The 14,280-nt window shown below is 39.9% G+C and overlaps 1 protein-coding gene across 1 annotated transcript; it reads right to left on the reverse strand.

The window, feature by feature from the left end:
• Positions 1-438: 438 nt before the first annotated feature.
• Positions 439-13,930, reverse strand: LOC104532237 (cyclin-dependent kinase 8; the record flags this gene model as incomplete). The annotated part of the gene is made up of 3 exons (XM_010177389.1): positions 439-579; positions 3,321-3,431; positions 13,855-13,930. Coding segments are annotated over 3 exons (328 nt in total), but the record flags the coding sequence as incomplete, so codon positions are not given.
• Between the last annotated feature and the right edge of the window lie 350 nt (positions 13,931-14,280).

Raw genomic sequence — 14,280 nt, forward strand, 5'->3', positions numbered from 1 at the left:
ATTACCTTTGTAAGTAAAACTGATCATTTCAGGGAGTTCTTATTTTTTTAGCTGTTCTTACAGCCAATCATTCTCTCCCCCACCTACACACGTGCCATATTTAGTTATTTCTCTTGCCTGCAGTTATACTACCAGAGGCATTTTCTGTACCTCAACATGCCTGTTATTTAAATGAACACTTTCAAAAATAGTTTATTTAGAAAATCCAAAAAGGAAAACAGCCATCTGATATACTTTGCTGTCATAAGCATATCAGACCATAGCCAGCTGTTAAAATTCGCTCTATTAATCCAGGTTGTCTGACTGCAGTATAAAAACATATATTTATTAGTACATGCCCTTAGCACAAAGGTTTTTGTTTCCCAGCGATTTGGATAAAAAACAATCCTTGCCCTCAATTGTCATCCCAGTACTAAAGCCCATTGCAGATCCACTTACCAAATCCCTGTGTAAAACCCAGTTAGCATGCAGGTAGTGAATACCATCTAGGATCTGATATAACAGTGACTTCACCATTCCCCGAGGTAACTGAACTGGTTTCTTGTTTGCTTTAGAAGCCCTGTGAAACTTGATTATATGCTGTAAAGGGGGAAAAAGAAATAAAAATTAAAAAATGTAATGCCTCAATCTACAGCATTAAACAAAAAGATTGCCAGTAATTCCTTACGCAGACTTCTTAGGGGTTTTTTCAACCTTGCATCATTCATTTTCAAAACTAGAAACATGCACCTTAGGTACTAGAAAATTAATACTATACAAGGTAAAGTGATCACTGGTCCAAGGAAACCTCTCAAAAATTAAATCAGTTGTTGCTGTGGTTTAACCCTGGCAGGTAGCTAACCCCTACACAGTACCTCGCCCACTCTCCCACAGTGGGATGAGGAATACAAGCCAGACACAGAAAAAACCTTTAACAATTATAAGTGTATTCACAGGCAGTAACATCTAGCAACAATGAGGAGTCCAAAAGGATATGTTTTCCTAGCACTTGAGCCTCAGGTGCCACTAAGTGCAATAGCATAAGGGGTGCCAAGAGAGGTAATTTCTAGAACAAACTTTTTTGCGCATTCACACTTCTTTTCTGTAATCAGTGACACTCGTGTGATCATCAAAACAGCCTTGATCTTGTCCATCCAAAACCTGGCATCAAACTCCTACCACATGTTCATCCTGTGTTCCTGAGCTTTCATATTCGGGTGCCAATTAGGTATCCAACTCCTCAAACGCCTTTGGGAAAATGCCTTTCCTCTCTTGCCGCAGCCCAGTGCAACACAGCTTGCCCTCATTCGCTTCAAGTGTTGAGCTTGGCTTTCCTGGGAGGAAAAGGCACATCCCTGCTCTGCCAAAGGTAAAAAATGGAACTGCACAGAGGACAGAAACATTGATGAAAAGGTGTCAGACCCTGCCCAGTCAGCCAAGCACCACATGCACGAGCATCCCTCAGCCTGAGCTGCAAGTTTCACCTCCTCTCACCTCCACTGACTCCAAAGCAAATGTTATTTTTCATGCAGTGGCCAGAGAGAAGTGAATCTTCAGAGACAGAAGGACAGATGGCTCTCCTGGACCTTTTTGTTCCTGCTCTATGATACTCTGTGCCCTTTTCCCAGCCTTGATCGAGACCTGCTGTGCTAGATATGCTCAGCGCTGGAGGACTTGGTCCATAGCCGGCTCTCTGAGGCATGGAGCCAGCCCAGTCTCTGCAGTTAAATCTCTTGCACCCAGATACAGTGAACAACCAGAGGTTGGTACAGCTGGCGAGTTCTGAAGTTTATACAAGTATGTGCATGTAAACAAATCTCAAAATTGAGGGTCATTCCTAAGTTATTTATATGCAAGTGTTTCGTGAACCAAAGTGCTTCTGCAGTGACTTTGGTTAAGCAAGAAGCAGCGCAGAAATGTATAAATACAAACAGGGTCATTAGTCACAATCATCCAAACAAATACAAAGCCCTGCATTACATTTTGAAACAAAAAAAACCAAACTCAAACATTCCTAAACTTCTGTAGCTTAGTATATCATAAATATGGGGAAGCAGTGAAAAAAAGAATATGCCTGGTTTTAATCCACATTAAAAAATCCCTTTACTCCATTTACTCAGAATTTTTTTTTTTTTTGGTTGGTTGGTTTTGTACATCAGCCTTTAGAATATCTCACGTTTCAGCTGTTCAGTAACTTTTTTCCTCTAACTTTATTTTGGTAACAAAATCTCAATATCAAGTATCAGAACTTTCAAGACATTTAACTAGCAGAAAATATCTTCAATTCAGCTTAGCTGAAATAAAACCAACACGCTAGTTCTTCGGCAAATACTGGTGAATTATTCCCAACTACAAGGAACATATTTTTAAAAAGAAACTGGTTGTATTTTGGTTTGTGCTGTCTGTCTAACTACATGAAGAAGAAAAACCAACTCACTGTTAGTACTGCAAAAGTCTTACATGAACACATACATCAAAATTTCCATCTCATTCCAAACTGCCTCTGTTGTACGCTTTGATCCACATCTTCTTAATATCTTTAAAGGTCAGCATTACAATACTTGTTCCATTGAGACCAATACTCAAAATGTATGTCACATTTAATTCAGACACACACATACATTTCTTCAGGGAAGTCAAAGTTGCATGGGATTTTGGCTTCTCTACCATGCTACTTTAACTTTTTTTTTTTTTTTTTTTTTAAGTATTCCAAATAGATGTTAAGCTTACAAACGTTAACAGAGGGAAAGGGTATATATCTTAAAACAAATTTACTTTGCCTCCAACATGTTTATATTTTAAAGCTGTATCTTGTAATTAGGAATAATCAGCCTTCCTCCCAAATATATGAAATTTCAGCAGATGAGTTAAGTAAAAAGCTCTTCTCACTGGAACATATGGATAAGATTTCAATTATATACAGTGGCATTACTCACACTTCATGTATTCATGGATGGCATGCAATGTAATTAAAACACTAAACTGTCCTACTCAGCCAATAAGTTTATCACTTTTCAAAGGGAATCCACCTGCATAATCGCTTATATTTTCCTGCACCCTACTTTAGCTGTAATGGAGGGGTTATATCTTTATTTAACTAGATTTCTAGCTACTGAGAGCTGAATGCAGATTTTTATCTTCTTAAAGAGGTCACAGATTAACTGTGCAGCATGCTTACCAAACATTTTCCATTGCTTTTCCTTTACTACTGAAAACGTTTCCAAAAAAAAAAACACAGGGCAAAAGGCTATACTGTTTTTAAACCAATGTGTCTTCCCTGACCTTGTCCCTTTTCTGCAGCTAAAACTCTAAACCTGGTACCTACAAACAATTCACCTTACCCAGAGGTCATGCTCAGCGTAGTCAAAGAGAAGCCACACTTTCCTGTCAGCATGAGAAAGAAACACCTTCTGCAGAGAAATGACATTTGGATGCTTGAGCTCCCGCAGCAACTGCAAAATAAAGAAAGTCCACAACAGTTATATCCACACACCCTGAGCAGCGAAAGGGCTGGAAAGATGAATATTGTAATATTCTTTGCTACATACTCTACAATACAAACAATAAAAGTTGAAATCTGTAAGTCACGGAAAACAGCACATATTTTTTTTTAATGCAAGAACCAGTCAACAGTTTGAAACCAAAGCTGAAAGCAGGTCATAGCCCCCTTAGGGCATTCACTTCCTATTCATTTCCTAAAAGCTGCAGTCTATGTAAACCTCACTATTATCTAGGATCAAGAAGACTTTGCAAAAAGCCAGCTGTGGCATCTGCCCTTTCCCATAGGCTGTAATCTTCAATAGAGCCATTTGGGGTATCCAATTTTCTCCTGACTCACAGTTATCTGAAAACCCTGCATTTTGGGTTGCAATCATTCAAGGCTGAATGGAATGACTCATTTAGAGTCCGTCAATGTAGTCAGTTAAACGAAGATGTGGTTTGTAAGATGGAGTCAGCTGGTCTACAAGGTCACCATCACCTACAGAATAAGGTCCCACTCCCTCCCACAATAGATATTACACCAGTTACAGCACTCACAGAAGCCATCCACGAAAAAGCTCCCCGTTCAAGGGAAAACTAACCCAGACACAAAAAGGCATTAATTTTCTCCTGAGTTCCTGAGCTGAAATGACCCACGGCACTAACAGTAGACCCAGCACAAACGAAGGGACACAGCAAGGAGCAACATCTTATTTTAGCAACAGTCAGCCATTAAACTACTTCAGCTGCTTTACAAATCACAGCTTTAACCACTACCAAAAGGAAAACATAGCCAAGATATAGCACAAAAACTGAATGCAGACAGCATCAGTCTATTTGAGCTCTACTGGACATGCTACAATTATACTGGACTCATACAATTGCTCAGAAAGAAACAAAAAACCTTATCTAAGCAAACTATGATTAAGCGTGGCTACTCAAGATCAGACAAATTCTTGCCAGCTCAGTCTGCCAGAAATTATGACATTTTTAATAAAAGGGATGGGTAGGTTTTTTAAAAAAGTCAAGGACAATTTGAATTACTGTCTGAATATAGAATAGAAAATTAGCATTTTATTTCTGAGATTGAATCTATTTTCAATAAAATACAATTTTCCCACTACATAATAGAGGAAACAAGAAAATCAATTCCTTTCTACTGATACCTTTGTCATGTGGGGTAACATTTTAGCTGCTACTGAGAGAATAAAATGGGAGTGGATATCTGCATATGTTTGTTTCCTTCTTTTCTATTTCATTTGAGAGAGACTCCCATCCCTACTCACTGAACAGAGTCTACAGTGTGGCATTTCTTGAGCAAGAGGACCTGTAGCCCACAGAGCTTTTATTTCAAATATGAGATCAAACAGGCAGACAGAACACTGAGGATGCAATGCAGCATTACAAATCACTGCAGAAGGTAGTAGTTTCAGCATGTTAAACCTCTTAAGATTTGTAAAAGCATTACAGAGACAAATTTTAAGGCAGGATCTGCAAGAAGTATGGAATTTTGTAAATGTCTATAATTCCTACAGAGCATGAGATCAGTATGGGTAAAACCAAGAAATGCTTATTTGTAATTTTTTATGAATTACAGGTGGGGGCCATCTGTAATAGGTTGACCCCAGTCAGCAGCTAAGCCCCACGCAGCCACTTGCTCACCTCCCTCACTCCGATGGGAGAGGAAGAGGAAAAAAAGCAAGCAAATTTGTGGGTGAGGATAAGACAGTTTAATAAGCGAAGGAAAGAAGAATTAAAAAACTAAACAAACAAGTGATGCAAAGGGAATCACTCACAACTTCCCACAAGGAGCCCACTCAGTCTCTGAGCAAAGGTTACCTCTGCAAACAAAGAAGGCACAGAGTGGGAAAGAGCCTGGACACGGTGCAAGCACCGCTCAACAACAGCCAAAACACGGGTGGGTTATCAACACCGCTCGAGTCACAGCACCATACAGGCTGCTGTGGAGATTAACTGCATCCCAGCCAGACCCAGCAGAGCATCAGGCCATCGGTGGGAGTCAGCTTCTTAATAGCTAATGACATTATAGGGTTTAAGGATGCACTGCACCAGTCCTTACAGTAAAGGACTTTTTGTTGAATCAGTATAAATTCACAGCTTAAATTTATGCTAAACATTTTAATAAACTGACTTTACCCAGATGATTGCATGACAGTTCAGCAATTATTATGTCCATACCAAAATTTTATCAGATTTCCTGTGGCCTGATGACCCACGTGTACCAGATACAACATACTATTCCTTGATGAAAGAGGCAGACAGTAGTCAGAGCTCTAGAAAATAATGTCATTTTCCCCTTCATGCCTTCCTGTCTCATTTTAAGTTCATCCTACTCCTTATTCCCCAGGTAGCAGCTATCATCCACTTTAAAAACCCAACCTCTTCACATCAAATGTGATTCACCTTGGAGGGTACAGAGAACCCACCACCAAAGCTGGTCCAGAATATGACACATAGATGAGAAACTTTGAGTACTGCAGCAGAAGGGTCCTCTGTCTGTACAACGAGGCAACATAGACATAATGCTCCTTGGTTTGTGCTCAGGGTAGTCAATCCCATGGACTCTGAGATTCACAGCATTCCTCCTGTCTGCTAGATAACAGGTTGCTGCTCCTCCCTGTTTCCAAATCCAGCCAGCAGCAAGGTACAAGTAACTGAGTGAGCATTTCCTACAGGCACACACATGACAGACATGACCAGCCACACAGGCATCAACAGGCTGGAAAACAGCATCTTCTCTGCAGGCACCCACATAAGCACTAACAGTATCTCTGTAAAATGTAATTGGCCTGGATCCCTTTCTCCACTATAGCTCAATGTTCAGCCTTAAAGTTCACAGGGACACATATTCACTGGTCCCTCAGACTCCAGTGCAGACCTCATGTCTGCTCAGAATCTAAGTGCAGGTGCCATCATGCCCTTTCATCCAGATTCCAGCTCCGACGCCAGGTCTCTCCAGGTTTCAGTCTCTTCCTTGCTGGTTCTGCATGCTTGTGCTTGAAGTTCACTAGCAGGTCACACACGAGCTACCAGGGAGAGCTGCGTAAGTGTTTATCTCCTGACCTACGTCCCTTCCATGGCCAGCTTCTGCAGACCTGTGGTATTCCCAGTATCGGGCCCCTGCAGCCCTCGTCCTGTTCTCACCACCTAGCCCAGAATGAAGTTTGCTAGCAGGTCACAGGTGCACATGCAAAACACAGAGCACACTCAACACAGAGAACAGTTAGGAACAGACACAGGATGGACTGTGGTGACCATGTACAGGGCTTGGCCAGACAAGCACACTGCCCAGTAGCCTGCTTACATGAAACCTGCCCCTTATTCCCTCTCCATTTTCCCATGGTTTTTCCTCCCCAGCACATCTTGATCAGTCCCTTTCCTGTCTTTTACCCTTCCTCTAAACATCTCAGACATTTTAAACATCCCAGCAGCCCTGTCAAATACCCAATAAAATCTCCATCCTCCTGTAAGATCCATAGCAATCTGCTTTCCTTCTCATCCTTTAAAAAGTCCTGGTTGGCTCTCTTCAAGGACACATCTGAGGTTTCTTTTATGGTCCACCACTGTTTTAAGAGTTCTAGCTTTTGTTACTGTCACTGATAGCAGCTCTTATAGTCTGTGCATCTGTGTGCTCAGTTTATCATTCTTGCTGGTTTTGTCTTTGTCTTTTATGCTGAATAGCCATTAACTACATATTCTTTCAGTCTGCCTAAAAAAAACTGATGGAATCAGTCAAAGCTAGACAGCCACAAGCACCCCAGTGAATAGGATGGCTAATATACATCAGCAAAACCATCAGAATAAGGGAATTATTGCTGCAGCGGTGACAGATGATCCCTGAATCACCATCTTGGAAAGGCTGAAATGCTCCAGGACAGTGATAAAGCAAAGCAACAAAAGCAAATGCTGTCTGAAGGACAGAAGCAGCTCATGCAGATGGTAACACATCACATGGGCTGTAAACAGCATTTCCAGCAACCTCACCCTCCAGGAACCAGGTCTCTCTAGCCCATATGCCACATGCCTTTCCCACCAGATGACTTGCCTCGTGTCCAGCAGCTGACAGAGGTTACTGGAGACAAAGCGGACTACAAGAAACACAGTATGACCATCAGTATGATGCCTGTTAATGATAAAGACCACTTTTTGTCCTCGTGACTGCTATCTAATTGCTTCTCTTGACCCTGGTTCAGCTCCATAGAACACAAAGAAAAAGTAGAAAAAAACTATGCATTTGGCTCTCAGTAAGTCACTGTCCTTTTCATTTGCATATCACACAATGATTCAAGAGCATTTCCACAGCCTTAAATTACTTGGCCTGGGTGCCCTTTAGAAGGAAGGGAGACCCAATTCACCTTCAAAGAAATACAAATCAGCAACTGATGAAGACATTGATACATCCAGTTTGACTTCAGTGTTATAACCCATGTTGCCCCAGTCTGGTCTTGCTCTTGCTTTCATAAATATTGTTCAAGATACAGCAAGGGAAACAGCATCCCTATGTGCAAGTCCTGGGCTCGCACTAAGGCTCCATCTTCTCCTTCAAATGCAGAAATACTCATTCCACAGCCATGGGGTAGCTGGGGGACAGTAAATGAAAGCATCCTAACAATGCACATTTTTAAATTGCTTCACAAACAAGAACAAAGTAGGGCAAGACAGGACATTATTAAATAATCAACAGCAGCATTAAGGCAGCCTGGCAAACTGCTGCATGGCTAAGGCAAATCTTTTCTTGCACAGGGACACTAACAACAATTACCTTTCACATTAAATATGAGCTGAACTCCGTGTGAGTCTCAATGAGCACGTTCTCCTTCCTCTGGTGATATTCTCGTATTTCCTGTAGAGCTCTCCACCACTACAGACACTTCTCATGAGCCAAGACACTGCATTGACAGAGCACATTCAATACACTGCACTCTTCGTCTAAGTGAGGACCGCTAGCTTTACTGCAAATGTCATTCCACCCTCACTCCTGATGCTTGCTACTACGTGTGGTCTGCAAGGAACTGTAAGCTGCTTAGTGTTGCTATACTACCATGCTTACTTCTATAATTGAGTACAGAATCATTTGCTAGAGCAACTGGCCAGGTGACCTGGCCCAGAAGGAGTTTCTCTCGCGTCCTGTGCCAGGACATTAGCCACTGTAGAAAAGGCAACCCCTTGCTCTCAATGCCTTCCTACGAGTGCTATGCAATACGTTTCTCCCAAAGCTTAGGACAGTCAGAAAGCTGGCTTAGACACAAAGCCATGGGCAATATCAAGCAAAACATTAACCGGAGCAAAAAACCGCTATTGTGTCATCTTGCTAATTTGATGGTGTAAATTCAAAATCTAATCATCATCTCATGCTTCAAAAAAGCCCACATCAGTTCCACAAAGTGATCCAGCAACAAACAAATCATACATTAATAGTCACGTCATGGCTTTAAGATGGAAAACGGGCAAATAGGGACTTGGAACAGAAAACAGACTGCAGTTGAAGGAGAAAAAGGTGATTTTTAGATCAGAAGACAACTGACAAAGATTTAGTCACCCTGTAACAGATAAGATACCAGTGGAACTACTGCTACAAGAGATCAGTACAGGCAGTACTAAGACATTACCTGAAACACTATGTGCAATTTTGGCCATTTCAGGGATGATTGATTAATTCCAAGCGCAATAGGGCAAAAAAAGGCCAAGCCTACAGCCAGGGGAATGGAGAGCCTACTGCGCAACGGGAAACTGGCAAGCCAAGCCAAAATCCTTATAGCCTGCCAAAACAAGGCAGGAAAGAAACAATCTTTCTCTTTAAAATTAAAATGGAAGAGAAGAGCTATTCTAACTGACAATATTATCATAAGTACCAATGGGTATGAACTAGTCGTGATTAATTTTGGCTTAAAGGCTGAATAATGTTTATAGTCATTACTAGAATGACTCAGGCACTGTCTTTAGAGATTTTACTTTTCCTTACAAGTTTAACTTGCAGTTTGCTAAATTTTTTGAAGGTGCACTTTGCTTGTCTGCAAGAGCAGAAGCAGAATGTGACAACTCCAGAAGGATAATCCAATTCTATATTCATAAAATAAATTTCTAAAAAAAATTCAAGTCACTATTCTTAGTTTCCTATCAAAAACTGGAGCTCTACTCAAGTACTTTAAACTTGTTATTTACACTGAAACCCAAATTTTATTACACAAGTTCTTAAATCCCAAGTTGGCTTATACAGTAGATTCAAGATCTGTTTTTTTCAATGTAAATACAATTTTACAGTTATATATTCTCATGAGTCAGATATTCCACAGTATTAAAATAAGAACAAAATACCTGCTGAAAGTACATGCTGTTTTCCTTTCAAAAGTGTTCAAAGGAAAGCTTACAAAGGCAATGTAACAGAAAAAGTTTTAATACTGCTCACTCTATGAATTTATTATGAAGCTGACAATACATTTTTGAAGCTCCAGTTCTTCAGACATACGACCATGTGAAATTGTTGCTTTATTTTATTCTTTTGGTTTTATTTTTAAAGTCCTAAATGTTGTGAAAAAGAAGCCTGACAACACAAAATGTCAAGAGAAAAAAAGGCACATTTCTGTTTTTAACTTCTGTGGTTTCCAAAACAAGTAAGTCTTATGTGATCACACATAAAGTCAGTATTTATTAGCACTTCTAATATCCAAACACATCCAGTGTATTAGAAGAGGTGTTATTAAAGGTTCTCTGAAAATAAGGAGGTGGATGAAGAATTCAGATGAGACAGAGACTGGACATGAAGCTTGGTCAAATTTTGCTGTCCACGAAAAACATTATGATTCCTAGGCATTCCAATTTCAAGCATTTAATCAGTATCATCGTCCCACTTTCACAGAACTAAAAGTAATACTACCCTCCCTTTATACAAAATCTCTGAAGAATACTGTTTGTAGCCCTGTCACATAGCTCAATAAAGTACTCATGCTGCAGGAAGTACTGAAACACAGGAAGTCTTTATGATACATACATAGGTTGAGTTCCTCTGGACAATCAGGCTTGTTAGTGCTGAATACCGAGTTACCATAAACGAGAAGGGAGGGAGTCTGCTTTGAACAAGGGACTTGCCTGTTTTGTCAAAGACAGACTTGAAAGGGAGTATTTCATCAAGGTCTGGCTGGAGCTTATCTTGCTTTCAAGGACAGAAGCAAGATAAGAGAACACCGCTCATCACACCTGGACAAGAGAAGCAACAAATGTGATGGTTTATGGTCTAATGCCCAAACCTGAGATGGAGGTCACACAGTCAAACACCGCTACAGAAAAGCTGGAAAGACCTCTGCACAGAACACCTTCCCCCCAACTTTCTCTGATCGACAACACGACAACCCTTGTTAATTGTCAATCAGCATAAGGTAATTGACTTAGTCCCACCTCACCCAGAGTATAAACTTGGCATTTAGAATGCTGTTTTTTGAGAAACAGCAGCTACTGGGTGGGTTGACAGGCCTGGACCTCTCTCTGCTCCCCAAGCAGAGGCTCCTCTTTGGTGAGATTTGAGCCTCTGACTACATCAGCCGTTATCTGGAAAAATATTGTTAACTAAAGCGCTTAATTACTAACTCGAGCTCGACTTTTACAATAAGTGTATTTATCAGCAGCAGTTCTGAACTTGTATGTCGCCTTAACAAACCTTCTATCTGTTTCAGCTTTGTGAAACTGTCTCTGTGAAAGCCTATGCGAGGGCTCTGGCAGGCAAACGTTGACTCTGATAAGTGGCTAACCATAAAATCCTTTAGACATAAAGCCATTAATCAAGTCTGACCTAAGGTCAGATTCAGCCACACCTAAGGCTCCTCTCTGAGGAGGACTTTAGAAAGCAAGGGCACCCATCCTGAAACTCACGACCTAACAGGAGGGCTTTGCTCAGCCACTTGTCAGACTCATACTTCTAATGCGGCACGCCTCCGGTAACTGAGTCAGGCATTTCAACTCGGGTCTCTGATCCAGTTCAAGCCCCTCCCTGTAAATGATATATTTAAATAATTATTTTGCTGAAGATCTGACACTGTTGTTCAGCTCAGGTGTCTGTATCAAATAGGTATCTTAGAAGAGTAGGCTATGGGCATTTTTAAACATGTAAGTTACCCAGTAATTCAAAACTGAAGTTAGTCGACGTAACCAAGACAAAAGCCATTGTATAGTTGTAAAAACAAGGGGGACCTTCACTGGGATTTATATCAAACAGCCATCTTCCCAGACAGTCACAGAGTAAAATATACAAGCTTCAGCTCTCCAGAGAAACTGAAATGGACATACCTGACATGCCAACCAAGTCACCCTAGTCCCTCCTAATACCATCATGCTTGTAAAATGAATTAATTGGGGTAGTCCAGAACATATTGTAACGAAATCTGTCATTCAGTCTTGACTTTTTAAGTATGACAATAAAAAATTTTATTAATTAGATGTACAGGTGACATTTTAGGGTACAACAATACTGAATAATTAGTAGTATTTTCATATATACATTACACATATGATCAATATAAACAGAATGGCTATTATCCTCAATTTGATCCACCTCCATATGAGTTTTCTTTTTTTTTTTCCTTTTACAATATTAATTTATACAAAGGGGATAAAATATTCTATTGAACAGAATTAAAATGAACAACATATTCCTGGGGAAAAATTTCTCCTGTTAACTCCAAACAGTAACATCAAAAGAACAGTACAGAAGAGAGATTCAAACCCTAGACGTTCATGGTGAATTATTAATTCAACTGCAGGAAAATTCAACCACAGTATCAGCAGTTGCAAGCCTGGAAGCACAACTGGAAGCAAAGTCAGCTCAAAAAATGCTGCTTCAGGTTACTTTTTCTGCCCCTGTGCCTGCTTTTGGGCTCCATTCCCCTCTTTGCTCTCAGTGTCTGCTTTCTTGGCATCTTTGGTGTCTTCAGTACATTCCACTCCTTCCCCCACTAACCCTGTTCCACATGGGTGCTACCTTGTACTGCTGTTCTCTTCAAAGGGCGCACACTGCAGCAGCTCAGAGCAAGCAGAAAGCTCCCCTGCTTCTTGCTCCCCTTTCACCACTCCCAGAGACGCTGCTGCTCCAGAGAAATGACCACACAACACTCCTCAGGCCATGCAATGACGCCAAATCCTTCCCGACTGTCAGCCAGGTTAGTGATTCTCTTTTAACAGACAGAAATTGAGTTGGGGTCATATCCAGAGCAGAGATACCTCCCTAACACCAGCCAAGCTTCTCCTGCCAGATTCAAGCAGAACAAAGTTTTCAAAACTCTTAAGGTAAATCACTGCAAAAAGACAAATAATTTTCCCAAAACCCTCTCAAATGGTAGGTGACACTTCCCAAAAGAACTCAGCCTGAAGGAATCACAATATGTGGAAAATTTCTGCCAAAATGGTTGAAATAAGCAAAATCTAAGACCCTGTTTTCAGCTCCTTTGGTTCAGTGTGGATGTCTATGATGGCTTTCATCAACGGACAAGAGCAGCTTCTCCTGAAGAATATTATTTGTGCTTCATTTTTTTCACTTCACTCAGTTCAAGGACTAACATGTTTGAAGTCACAAAGCCAACTGGAAGTTGACAAAGTAGGAAGGCATGGTATTCACTTCAATCAATAAAAATGAAATTGGGGTAGGTCTAGTTTTACACTCTTGAGGAATATGGACTGAAAATAAACTATTCGCTCACCCCCCCCACACGTTACGTGCATTTCCTTTTAGTAAGTAATTTCAGTTGAAACATTTAAAAAAAATAAACCAAATCAGCAGTACAACATAAGAACATATAACAGTTAAACTTCAGAATACCAGTTTTACTGCTATTTCTTTGCAAGCTTGTCACAAACCATAACTAGACCACATCATTCACTAGTTTCTAAGAACACGAAATATACAAATATAAACCTGCATAACCTAAGAAAACGTTTGAATAATATTCACAGGTGTATCACAGCCTCTGAGGCAACAATAATGCCAGTTTAGTTTGAAGTCTACACTTAAACAGATGCTAACATGTTTTAATCATTATGAGCCAATAAGAACTTATCTCTTTAGGAAAATAACTGAAGTACTAATGCAAGAGTCAGATCAAATATGTAATTCAAGCCACTGAATCTAATAATGTTTTTTAAGCTGCTACATTTAAAGTTAATCTGCCCTGAGGCAGGCAGTAACTGTACCTTAAAAACAGTCATTTTTAGACAGCAAACATAACAGGTGCACAAAATCTTCCATGCCATTTGTACTTATTTTATACCTCCATGTAAAAAATAGAGCACCCATAGTAGAGTAACATGATTCAGCAAACAAAAACTAGAATACACTCAAATAAATACTTTTAATAAGTCTGTTCGCTAGTAAAAAGAACTAATATTACTTACTGCTATTTCTCTGCATGCAGACATAGAAATTCCAGTACCTTCTATTTGCTTTAAAGCATAATCTTTATCATCTTTCCTGTGAAAGAAGAAAAGAAGTTTTTTTTAAAAAAATTGCACCATGAATTCAAAGTGAGCTATTCACCACAATTCAGAGGACAGTTTCCAATTAATACAAATTCTGCATCTTATTTTCTTTTGATTCTCTACTAGTTTAGTGTCTGGATACCCAGCTAAACCATAAGCTAACCACAGAATCTAGATAAAGCTAAAATATAAATTTGCTCTCACTACATAAATAGGGATTTTTTTTAAAAAGGTGGTTTTTTTAAAATGCCATGATCAACATTTCTTCCATTCATTCCTTCCTTCTCTTACTAAGAAGAAAACAAAATAAACATTTAATACATACCAGAAATATGTCTAGCT

The sequence above is a fragment of the Antrostomus carolinensis genome, unplaced genomic scaffold, assembly GCF_000700745.2.
Source record: "Antrostomus carolinensis isolate BGI_N321 unplaced genomic scaffold, ASM70074v2 scaffold18821, whole genome shotgun sequence".
Classification (NCBI taxonomy): Eukaryota; Metazoa; Chordata; class Aves; order Caprimulgiformes; family Caprimulgidae; genus Antrostomus; species Antrostomus carolinensis.